General features: G+C 43.0%; 1 protein-coding gene and 1 pseudogene across 2 annotated transcripts in view; both read right to left on the reverse strand.

The window, feature by feature from the left end:
- LOC144065918 (uncharacterized) overlaps positions 1-4947 on the reverse strand; it is a 29464-nt gene extending 24517 nt beyond the window's left edge. The window contains exon 1 of the mRNA XM_077589158.1: positions 4684-4947. Coding sequence (XP_077445284.1) covers positions 4684-4717 — 34 coding nt within the window. The 5' untranslated portion in view covers positions 4718-4947. The remainder of the gene's footprint in view (positions 1-4683) is intronic.
- The window catches only part of LOC144065907 (uncharacterized), a 215196-nt pseudogene that overhangs the window by 51883 nt on the left and 150911 nt on the right, over positions 1-12402 (reverse strand). The window lies entirely within an intron of this gene.

A 12402-nucleotide genomic window follows, 5' to 3' on the forward strand; every position in this document is an offset into this window, starting at 1 on the left:
TAAACTTTGTAAAATATTAGTGGTTAAACTGGTTTAAAAAGGAATTGACTGTACGTAATATCACATATCAGGAATAGGTTTTTTAAACAACCCCATGAAGAGCCAGCTTTGGCGTCCGCCAAACGTGTCAGGCCGGTGGCCACTATCCTGCACAAGCTAGCTCTCGTTCTCCTTTAGCGTGCCAACCTTGATTCCGGCATCATACAGTCGGAGCTTTGTTATTTCACCATATAATGAATCACACAAATGAATATCATTGAAAGGAAATAGCAGATAGCTTAAGCCATGGATGCTCCAACTTTTTTGCTCCAGGATACACTTTTCAAGGAGGTTGTTAGGGTTATTAATGTTATATTATTATATATTTGCTTGCAATGAAGAATGCTTTGCTTTACTTAGCTTTTTAACATTAAAAAAGTCATTTTTAGTACATCTGCTTGCAACTGTGATAAACAACGGGAAGGTCACTGCCCTCTGGAGCTGGACTTCTGAAAATGTGGTTCACATCAAACTCCGATACGGAGGACTTTCATGTTATGAGAAACATCGACTTCTTCATGTCTGGCTCACACGAGCTCTCTCGGGAAGATCCGGCAGGCCTTTAATTGTTTTGAGAACTGACATGCATAATGTAAAATTGTATGTAAATAAAATGCGAGATGACGGCAGAATGATCTTGCAAGAAACTGGTTATGAGTCACATGTCTGTTTTATTTGTGCGTGCATTTGGGAATGCCTATTGGTGAACCTATCAGAGGTGATCTAGCTTTTTCTTCAGGAGAGTGAAAAAGCATAACTGTGCTTGGACGCACGATACCGCTGTTTGACCGCGCAAGTCCCATATACCGGCCTAAGCCTTTATTTTTTTTATGGGGCATTCGTAATGACGTAGGTCGTACATATATTTTTAAATAATGTTATTGAAACTGTCCAACCCTAGCCTCCTCTCTATGTAAGTGAATTGATACTCACATATTCGCAAGTGTGATGAGGCATCGTAGCTAGCTGATGGTGGAGCCATGAGGTTGTCTGCTCTGGATTCTTCTGTTGAGCTGCTGCCACTCAAAGGCTCCGCCCCTCTGCTGGCCTCACTTGGACCTTCATATTCACTACTCAAGGGCTCAACAGCCCCCATAGGGACGTCCATCCCCTCCTCTTTAACATATAGAGGGTCTTCCTCCATCTTTATGAGAGGATGCTGCTGTTCCTCAATGTGGAGTTTCCCAACAGTGATGAAATGCTCCATTTGTTGCACTTTAATGCGTTTGAATTGTTCATTCTCTTCATCTTTCATGGAAGCCGACTCTTGGTGCTCAGTTTGATGCACTCGACTAACATCTGAAACACAAAGATCAAATCTTATTTCTTTATTTGCAGTCGTGTCCCCAAAATGATTCACAAAAAAACAGGCTAGCAGCTAGCATAAAATATGCTAGCGGCTAGCATAACATAGGTACGCTAGCGACTAGAATAATATACGCTAGCCTAGTGTCATTCTAGCGCCTTATCGGACGAGGCGTCGAATGTATTGACAAAAAACAGAAAATATACCCGCAAATGAGACTGCGCCCTATCACACGGTGCGTTTTATAGGTGTGAAAATACGGTATATATCCAAGACCATTTTGTAATCATTCTTATCTTGTAATCTATGCTACAAACCGGGAGTCATTCAAATTGCTCACCATCACATCACACGATCAGCAGAGCACCAAGAAAAAGAGACAAATAAAACGAAGGAAAATGTCCTTAACTGAGTGATTGTAATGAGTAAGTTTTATAATAATGGTCAGATTTTTTGTTTTTTTATCATAGCAAAAGAGAAGAGGCAATGTTGATTTAGCCTTTTCTGCTGTCAACTGAGTGACCACCACACTCTAAATCAATGGTGTCAAACTCAGTTTGGTTTGTGGGCCAGATTCCTCCCAACTAGACCTCATGTGGGCTGGAACAGGACATTTTGGGCCAAAAAAAGTTAATTTACTGGCCGCCATTGACAGCACCAGATGTCTGTCAATCCAAATAGGTTGGACGTCTCGCGCCATCAATGGCACTGGGAGATGAGCATCCACAGCCACTTAAATCAAATCAAATCAATCAAAAGCCTTTATTGTCATTATACAACAGCTGCATATAACGAAATTGGTGGTGCTACTCCATTAAGTGTGTGTTTCCCAGTAAAAACAAATAGGTAATATAAAAAGTCACGTCCGGGCAAGGTAATTCTAAAATATTGCATAATCTAAGATATTGCACATTTTATTGCACACCTCTAAGTTATTGCAGAGAAGGGATTGTGTGTCATGCTAGTGCAAATTCAGAGCCCTGATGGCTCCGGGGAAAAAAAACTGTCCCCGAGTCAATTTGTCCGTGTTTTGTGAGACCTGTAGCGTCTGCCAGAGGGCAGGGGCTGGAACAGGTTGTGACCAGGGTGGTAGGGGTCCCTAACAATGTTGAGGTATCGAGGGCTGGCAATGTACCGTCTTTTCACGACTACAAGGCGCACAAATAAGTCTGAAATTTTCTCCAAAATAGACAGGGCGCCTTATAATCCAGTGCGCTTTATAGATGGACCAATACTAAAATTGTTATCACGATAAAATAAAATAAATCCGTCGATATGACAACTATGGCAAGCAGCCCCCGACTCTACTATTTTCCCGTAGATAAAGTACTGCACAGTGACTGCTGGGATATGTAGTTTTTGGTCAATATACCCAATGGATTGTGGGTGCCGATCGGCATCAACACTAGCTAGCTACTATTTGCGAATGGACTGGCCTGGCGATCGGCATCAACACAGTTGCGAAGCATGGAAGACAGCCTTGGAATACTAGTTCCGCTAGCTACTAGCTAGCTACCATTTGTGAACGGATTGAGGCCTGGCGATTGGCATCAACACAGTTGCGAACCATGGAAGAAAGCCTTGGAATAGTTACGCTAGCTACTAGCTAGCTACCATTTGGGAATGAATTGTGGCCGCCTGGGCAAACGTATTAAACCAGTATCCCGCCACCAGATTCATTTTTGGGAATGAATTGTGGCCGCCTGGGAAAACGTATTAAACTCAGCGTTTTCGATGGACAAATGTTCAATTCGGACACAGATAATGAGAACTTTGATGGTTTTGTGGGTGATGATGACTGATGATTTGTGAATGGATTGATGGAAATGACGGTGACTCTGAGAACGAAGAGAGGGGACCCGGCTTTTTGGAAGGCTCGTTTGGGCAATTGTTTAATTCGGACACAGAAAATGAGGACTTTGAGGGATTTGTGGGTGATGATGACGTGAGTGAGTTGTAAAATGTCTAAATAAAGTACAACCGAACTCAGTTTTGCTTCCGTTGCCTTTTTAAAACATGTTTTTAGCGTGTGGGTGTAGCGTGCAAGAACTATATTTCCCAGCAGTCCCTGCGCACCGGAACCCGGAAATCGGCTGCTTCCGGTAGCCAGCGCTATTGCGTTTTGATGTTCATCCATATATAATATATATGCGTGTAATGAAACGGTGCGTGCTTTGTGTGTCTAAAACACAGAAATAGCACTCGTTACTGACACTGCGGCTTAAAATACAATGCGCCGAATAGTCGTGAAAATACGGTAATTCAGTGAGGGCAGCGAGCAGCCCATGATCTTCTGGGTGGTGTTGATCACTCTCTGCATGGCTTTTCTGTCTGCTGCCGTGCTTCCAGCGTACCACACTGTAATGCAGTATACTAGAATGCTCTCCACAGTGGCTCTATAGAAGGTTACCAGAAGCTTAGGGTCCAAGTTGTTCCTCCTGAGTATCCTCAGGCTTCAAACCCTAATTGGCTACAAACATAGTAACATCCATAAGATGACAATCATTTTGGACTTTGCTTGCTCTAACTGAAAGACAAGAAAAACAACATTGCCTTTTTCCACCTATCTCACATTTAACATTCATCCATCTTTCAAATGACATGTTATGCATTGATTAAATAAGTGTTTATTATCATTTCCAAAGGGTTTTGAAATTAGTGTGGTGGCTTGGCGTGTTCATCTTCCCAATTTGCGCCAATATTCCACAAAGTGGGCGAATCCCACAGCCTTGTTGCAAAGCTGCACTGGAACGGATGTGTAGCGGCGATGAAGCAAATTTACTTCATTTCCCATTATTTAGTAGGGTTACGGAAATTCCTATTTCCATACAGGGTGCTGAGGAATAGTGTGCCGAACTCTTTCAAGCATTTTCAAGGACTGTATGCAAAATTCTAACATTTTTAAACCTTGAAAACATTACAGGTAAAATTCAAGTATTTTCAACGATTTCAAAGACTTTTACAAATCCCGATTATTAAATGAATGCCCATATAAGCTGCAAACGTGAAATATAGATTGGAGTCACATACAGTATGATTGGAGTATGATACTAAATAAGTATGATACTTATTTAGTCTCCCGATTTCCCAGTATAGATCCAGTATCCCGCCACCAGATTCCTTTTTCTCTCACCCCAAGTCTTTGGAAAAAAAGGCGGGAGCGCGCCCAATCTGGCAACGCTCGCTGCGCTGGGGGAAACCCCGTGAACGCACCCAGTATACACGTGAAAAACATGTCCAAAGCAGTACTATACAGAAATAAATCCGGACGCAGTGCATGCATGATGTCACGCACAGTATATGTTATACAAATAAATAATCACCAAAGGTAAACTAACCTTCTAGTCTGTGAAGAACAACTCTGGCATGCATGATTTTCCCAAGAGTCGAGTGATACGAAGGCTCCAATGTGACGCCACAAACTCCCCCCTGGAAGTTTTCCGCAGTCTATGTTGTTCTCGCCATTTCCTTTGTTAGCCACCCACGAGGCTAGGTCTTCAAACTTCAACGAGTTCCGAGAATACTCGAAAATGGACGTACTGATGTCCGAGTAAGTCACGCTGGAAACGTCGCCGAGATTTCGTCGTAACTAAGTGAATGGTGAAGGAATAATAGTTTAAACCTTAAGGTATTTCATTAGATATTGCTACATTCTGTGTGTGAGATTGTAAAGTGCTGAGCGTATGAACAAGGCAGAATGTTGAGTGGGGGCAAAGGTCAGAGCACAGGATGCCATGGGGGATGCAACAGTGGAATGTTTGCAGATCCCGTGGGGGTTGCACCAGTAGAATGTCTTACAGATGCCGTGGAGTGGAAAAGTACAACGGGGAGGAACCGCAGGAGAATCTTCAAGAAAGAAAGACCAATGAGCAAGCTAGGGTTAACTGCATTTTACACATAACCAATCCTAGTGCCAGGATGCCTTTGTGTTGTGTCATTTGCATATTGTGGACTATAACTAAGTTCGTGGGCGGCTCGGAGAAGAAGAACGACGACGACTGGTGGCAACATGCGTCTGCTTGGACAGACTGAGAGGGCCCTGAACCACAGACTTATGTCTTAAGATTTGTATGTTAGAAATAAATCCACCCGTGTGTGAGAATGTCGGCTTCCTGGTACCTTTCTATTGCAGAACGAGCGCGCAAATTGTTGGATGAGTGGCAGTCGGGTAAGGTCATAAATTGGAGTCAGATTATTAACTTAACTTTAATATAATTTCAAATTCTAAATTCCAACAATTTCTGTTGGCCCTCGACGTGATGCAAGATTGGTATAGTAAGAGCCACTAGAACAGGCATGTCCAAAGTCCGGCCCGCGGGCCAATTGCGGCCCGTGGACAAATTTTTACCGGCCCGCGGCCTCTATCATGAATTTTTTTTTTTTTTTTTTTTTTAATTTTTTTTTTTTTTTTTTTTTTTTCATCATGAAATCAATAATATGCGGCCCGCCAGCACTGTTGACCACAGTATAAAATACATGTGTACAAAAAGCTATTTTTCATATTTTTCATTTCACCAGAAGATGGCAGTAGCCCTGTGGCCGCACTCTGGCCGCCGTGACCCTTGACCTTGCGTGATCGTTTCAGCCCGGCACATTTCTAACATGGCGTCTGTAAACAAAAAAAGGAAAGTTGACCGCGAGGGCCGCCGCTTCCAGGACAAGTGGAAATTTGAGTATTTTTTCACTGAAATACGAAACAACTGTGTCTGCCTAATTTGCCAAGTGACTGGCTGTTTTCAAGGAATTCAACATCAAGAGGCACTACCAGACGAAACATGCTAGCTACGACAAGCTAACTGGGAACAAACGCGGTGAAAAAGTGAAGCAACTGGAAGCTGTTTTAACGGCACAGCAAAGCTTTTTCACAAGAGTCCGTGAGTCAAATGAAAATGCCACAAAGGCAAGCTACGACGTGGCAACGCTGATTGCAAAGCACTGCAAACCTTTCACTGAGGGTGAATTTATTAAAGACTGTGTAATGAAAATGGTTGAGAAAATTTGTCCCGCGAAGAAGCAAGAGTTTGCCAATATTTGCCTGGCTCGTAATACTGTGGTACGGAGAATTGAAGACGTTTCATTAGATATTAAGAGACAGTTAGAGGCAAAAGGAACTGAGTTTGACTTTTTCTCGTTAGCGTGCGATGAAAGCACGGATGCGTCCGACACCGCTCAGTTACTGATCTTTTTAAGAGGAGTGGACAATGACATGAACGTGAGTGAAGAGCTTCTGGACCTCCAGAGTCTGAAGGGCCAAACAAGAGGAACGGATTTATTTGTTTCTGTTTGTTCCACCGTAAAAAAACCATAACGGTCAAATTTCCATGGTTAGTTACTACTACTACATTCAAAGAATGTCAGGCTAAATAGTCGGCCCCCACACATTTTCACCTTACCAAATCTGGCCCTCTTTGCAAAAAGTTTGGACACCCCTGCACTAGAATCTGGGATTCGGGTCTGGGACCCACGTTCACACCAGGTGACGACCTGAGAAAGGAGCCACACGCGTCCGACCGTCTTTCCTCTTGGGTGCACAGTGAAACAAGGTAAGCAGATTCCTTTTCAAATTCTGCATATTGACAAATGCCAAATTATATAGAGGAAGGAGGACCGGCACGTCTTAAATGTATAAGGGTGGACAGTAGGGTGTAAAATCTGGGATTTACCTACGTAGAGTAGTCCATGGTGGCTTCAAAGTGTAAGTGTGGACATTAGTAGGGTATAAAATCTGGGATTTACCTACTAAGAGTAGTTCCATTAGTAGGATATAAAATCTGGGATTTACCTACGTAGAGTAGTCCATTTGTGGCTTTAAAAAAAGGATGGACAGTAGGGTATAAAATCTGAGATTTTACCTACTACAATAATGTGGAACTACTCGTGGCTCGATACGGTGTAAAATCTGGGATTTACGTATCAAAGTGGAAGCGGTGTGTGTGAAAACTAAAATTAAAACTAAAATTGTTCTGCATAAAAAGTGTTTGGGACACGCACGGGTGGATTTCCAGAATGGATTTCAAGATGGCGATGATGGGAGGTCTGATAGTGGTCTCGGGTTCCTCTCAGGTTGTCCAAGTAGACGAATGGAATGCAGAATGGAGATCGGAGAGTTGGTGTGTGTGCGTGCGTGCGTGCGTTTTGAGAGGATGTGTGTGTATGTGCACGGAGAGTTGGTGTGTGTGTGCGTGCGTGCGTGCGTTTGGAGAGGATGTGTGTGTATGTGCGGATGCGTAATGTGGGGGTTGCCTTTGTCTGCCGCGATGGGTCGAGAGGCATGGTTTCTGTCCCAATTTGAAGGATGTAGAAGATCTGGTGAAGGTTTGTGAAGGTGTGAGGAAGGTTTGAACATAGAAAGGGAATTATGAATAGAAAAGATTTTGGTAAAGCATGAAGAAAAGAGTTTTGTAAGTGAATAGAAAGGATTTTTGTAAGTGAGCTGAAGGAGAAAAAGGAATGTTGAGAGAGGGCTTGGGAGAGAAGTGTGTGTGTGTGTGCGCGTGTGCGCGTGTGTGCGTTTTGAAAGGAAGAAAGGAGAAAGATGCTGAATGAGAATGGAATGGAATTAATTGCTGAGAATGTGAAGATATAGAAACACAGGTTTTCAAAGACAAGCTAAATTAAATGTGAGTTGGAGAAATAATTTTGTACGTTGAAAGGAAATTTACATTGTACGGGTCAAAAGCGTTTGTCCGTAGCATTGAGAAAAAAGAAAAGAAAAAAAATGAAAAAGAACTGACGTCACAGCTAGGGCAGAATTTAAAAAAAAAATAAAAGAAAAAGTGAAATGAGACAATGAGTTGGAGGCATGGCCTGGTGCAGGCGGGGGGGGTACCTTTCCCCTTTGCTCTCAGGGAGGAGGCGTGATATATGATCCTTCTTAGAGATGTGGCACTAACCCCCTCCCCTCTGGTGAGGGTAGAAAGTTCATGGCGGGGGAGGCTTTTGGCCTGGATCGGTGGACAGAGCTGCGCGCTTGACATGAGACAGCAGGTACGAATGAGCAGCTATTGTCAAGGGTCTTCCAGAACCTATGTAAATTCTAAACAGGAGAAGAGAGAGCAATCCGTCCAGATATTCCAAGCTATGGTGCGGCACGATCTGGTCGGTTAAGTGGTGGACACTGTGGTCATGGGCGTGGTTTTCTCTGGTGGCCGGGGAAGAAGGTACTCATGAGAAGGCCAACAAGGCAAGGCAACTGTTTTATATGTGGCGGTATGAGACACGGGCACATGATTGTCCCAGCCAACAGCAGCAACCGCAACAACCGTTCCCACGGCAACCCAAGCACAGCAGTATGGCCCATTACAGCAACAGCGGCCTACGCGCGGAGGAGGACGAGGCACTGGCGGACCATGGCGGCCCACAGCAGCCGGCCCAGTCACCTGGACAATATTACCAGGGCGGAGAATTTGATGGGAAGAGACTTGTTGATGTCTGGTGGAGACATTCATCATGTGTGAATGGCCGCACAGTGACTTTATTCCGTGATCAAAACCAACATGAACATGTGGACAATGGGGGACAATCTATAGGTCACGTCTTGAGCCTGAAACTTCGGCCACTGGGGGGACTTGTCCGTATATCACCGGTGGAAATCATTCATTGACTCGCTCGGGCTGTACCATTAACCTATGGATGATTTTAATTGTACGTTGTTTTACTGTTTTCAGAAGGTTCTTGGAACACCCTGGCAGTTGAAAGAATGCTTTGGCTCTGTCTCCTGGTCATGGGGCTCGCCGGCTCGGTCCAGTGGTCACGACCAGCACCCCCTTCACAGATGCGAACACCCCTCACCCAAAGATAACAAAAGAAAACTGTTTGTTTTTTATCACCTAGAGCCAGGGGAGAAAGAGAGCCCCCACCAGCCCAGCCCAAGGCCCCCTCCCTCTGCGCAAACAGGGAGAGATAGAGAGATGAAGAGAGCGAGATAGTTGACAGTATGGGGATATATTAGTGACAAATTATGGGTCCTCTATTAGACACGGAAATTTATAATTAGGAAATGGCTAAGTGGAAGGTGAGTTTCTCAAAATTTTAATTGGGGTAAAAGTGAGCTACAAAAATGGTTCTTATATTAAATAAACACAAGCTTGAAGCAGAATAGCAATTCAACAAGTGCAATTTAGCTATTTTAGCAAAAAGAGAGGGATTTGCGATTTAGACTTAAGGATTAGGAATCATCCAAATTATTAATGATATCAAACATGAAGACAATGCAGAAATGGCATTGATCCAAATTATTAGGTAAATTGTAGCTGGCAAGTTTAGATAAAATAATTAATTAAGGATAGGCATAATTTCGCTGAGATGCAATAAACATCATGACTTGTCATCAGTGCACGGATGATAATTCATTGTTTTGCTCATCAACAGATGAAATATGCTTTAACGTGAGTCGTAAGAATGTATGACTATGAGAATATGTCTAAAAATGAGTGTGAGCATGAATGGTGATTTGTTTGTCTTTTTGTGTTTTTGATTGGCCGACCACCGAGATATGATCAATCGGTTAGGTATCAAGGTGGAAAATGATTTAGCAAATTGGAATCGATTTCGGAATTTGCCAATAAGCCGTTTCACGGATGGCAACGACAAATTATGGAAAAATATTTCGTCCAAGGAAATTTTTAATGAAAAAGCAGCAGTACTCCAAATGTGAAATTTGAAGTGGAGAAACAAATCTGCTATACGAAATTTGGGAGCACTGGGAAAAACACAGACAGTGCTTGATATGAAATTCCAAAGTACTATTGATTTATAGTGATAATGGCATCCAAATTGTGTTAATAGAAACATTGACTGAATTGACAAGAGTTTCCATATTTAGTTCCGGAAAAATATGGAAATCCAATTTGGTGGAATGTACCAGATGCCATTATTCACTACACGATTGGAACAGGAGGATGAGGCTAATCATATGTCTGCATAAAAGAAAAAACTTTAAAGAAACGCATTAATTTTGGGTTGGCGAAGGGAGATGGTGTTTCTTAACAGGAATCATGGAGAGCACGCGTGAGCAACCCAGGATAAGAGTGTCCGTGCAAGATCCACCTGGTGCACTGTAAGAAGGTTCTCTCATAATATGCATTTTAAAAGTAATGAGTTTTAATTGGAAACTAAAGGACAAAAGTGGTACCATCACTCACAGTTGCGCCCGGCCCCAGACTTTGTGCCCGCCAATGGTGAGCTTAAAGGTTGACCGCCCGGACGGGCAGGTCAAGAGAGGGAATGTGACGATGGCGAGAATTGGATCAAAGTTGGACTCAAAATTGGACTCAAAAGTGTCGGAACAAAGACGCAAATGTTTAACATTATTGACTATTTTGCTTGCTGGCGTGTGCTTTGTGTGGACTATGTTGATGGTGCAGGATGACGGAAGGAATGGAGTGAAAGGAGAACAAGTGATGGTGTATCATTCCTGGAATGGAACGGTATGGTATGAAGCAGAGCGAGATGGTGGTAAGACGCTGACACAGACACAACAATTACTGCTAAATCTGAAGTGTAAACAATCGACACAGGTGAACGCTTGGGTGACAATTTTGAACTGGACTCAACAGTGGCTTGATTTGTTAATGGAAAAGAGAAAGCCCATTTTTGACACCCATGTTGCACAACAAAATTTAAATGGGACTGGCCCTGGGATTGGAAATATCCAGGAGTCATGGTGTAATGAAAATGTGTCTTTGCCAGCAGGAATCCCTCTCGCTCGTGCTGATGTTTGGATGTGGTGTGAAGAGAAAGTGTTGTATGATAGGCTTCCCTCCAATGCCTCAGGTAAGTGCGCCATAGTAACGCTGATCATGACAATTAAGTGTGACAGCATTGGACATGGATTCCCAACAATGCGTCTCCTGACGGTCGTCTTGCCGGGGCATTGGAGGGTCTGCGCACGCGGAGTAACAAAATGACCAGAGTTAATTTTTTTACTGATTTTTACTAGAATTAATTTTTTACTGATTTTTACGAGAATTAATTTTTTACTGATTTTTTACTAGAATGAAATCTTATACTGATTTTTAGTTTTCTACTGATTTTTTAATTATTTACTGATTTTTAGCTTATGGTCATTGATTTTAGCTCGTGTTAAACAATAAAACAAGGTATTTGAGTGATGACCTCAGTAGTCTGAGGTCATGAGAGGGAATGAAGGAATAATAGTTTAAACCTTAAGGTATTTCATTAGATATTGCTACATTCTGTGTGTGAGATTGTAAAGTGCTGAGCGTACGAACAAGGCAGAATGTTGAGTGGGGGGCAAAGGTCAGAGCACAGGATGCCATGGGGGATGCAACAGTGGAATGTTTGCAGATCCCGTGGGGGTTGCACCAGTAGAATGTCTTACAGATGCCGTGGAGTGGAAAAGTACAACGGGGAGGAACCGCAGGAGAATCTTCAAGAAAGAAAGACCAATGAGCAAGCTAGGGTTAACTGCATTTTACACATAACCAATCGTATAGTGCCAGGATGCCTTTGTGTTGTGTCATTTGCATATTGTGGACTATAACTAAGTTCGTGGGCGGCTCGGAGAAGAAGAACGACGACGACTGGTGGCAACATGCGTCTGCTTGGACAGACTGAGAGGCCTGAACCACAGACTTATGTCTTAAGATTTGTATGTTAGAAATAAATCCACCCGTGTGTGAGAATGTCGGCTTCCTGGTACCTTTCTATTGCAGAACGAGCGCGCAAATTGTTGGATGAGTGGCAGTCGGGTAAGGTCATAAATTGGAGTCAGATTATTAACTTAACTTTAATATAATTTCAAATTCTAAATTCCAACAATGGATAAAGACGAAAAACCGTTCCACGTTGGCCAGTCTTTCTTATACATGCATTGCATGATGGGTAAGGCAACGCCGAGCCCCTTCGCGTCTTAGATCCCGCCCCAATTTTAACCCCGTGTCCGCCTAATCAACTTTATTTCGCTGGAGGGGGTCTACAGTGAGACGTTTTTGTCATGGAATCGGGGGACGAATGATCTTAAGAGACATGTACTGCCTTTCTTAGCACTAGTTCTTATTAAAAAGCATAATTAAAAAATCGTAGAGTCATGCTGG

The sequence above is a fragment of the Stigmatopora argus genome, chromosome 20 (genome assembly GCF_051989625.1).
Source record: "Stigmatopora argus isolate UIUO_Sarg chromosome 20, RoL_Sarg_1.0, whole genome shotgun sequence".
NCBI classification, from domain to species: domain Eukaryota; kingdom Metazoa; phylum Chordata; class Actinopteri; order Syngnathiformes; family Syngnathidae; genus Stigmatopora; species Stigmatopora argus.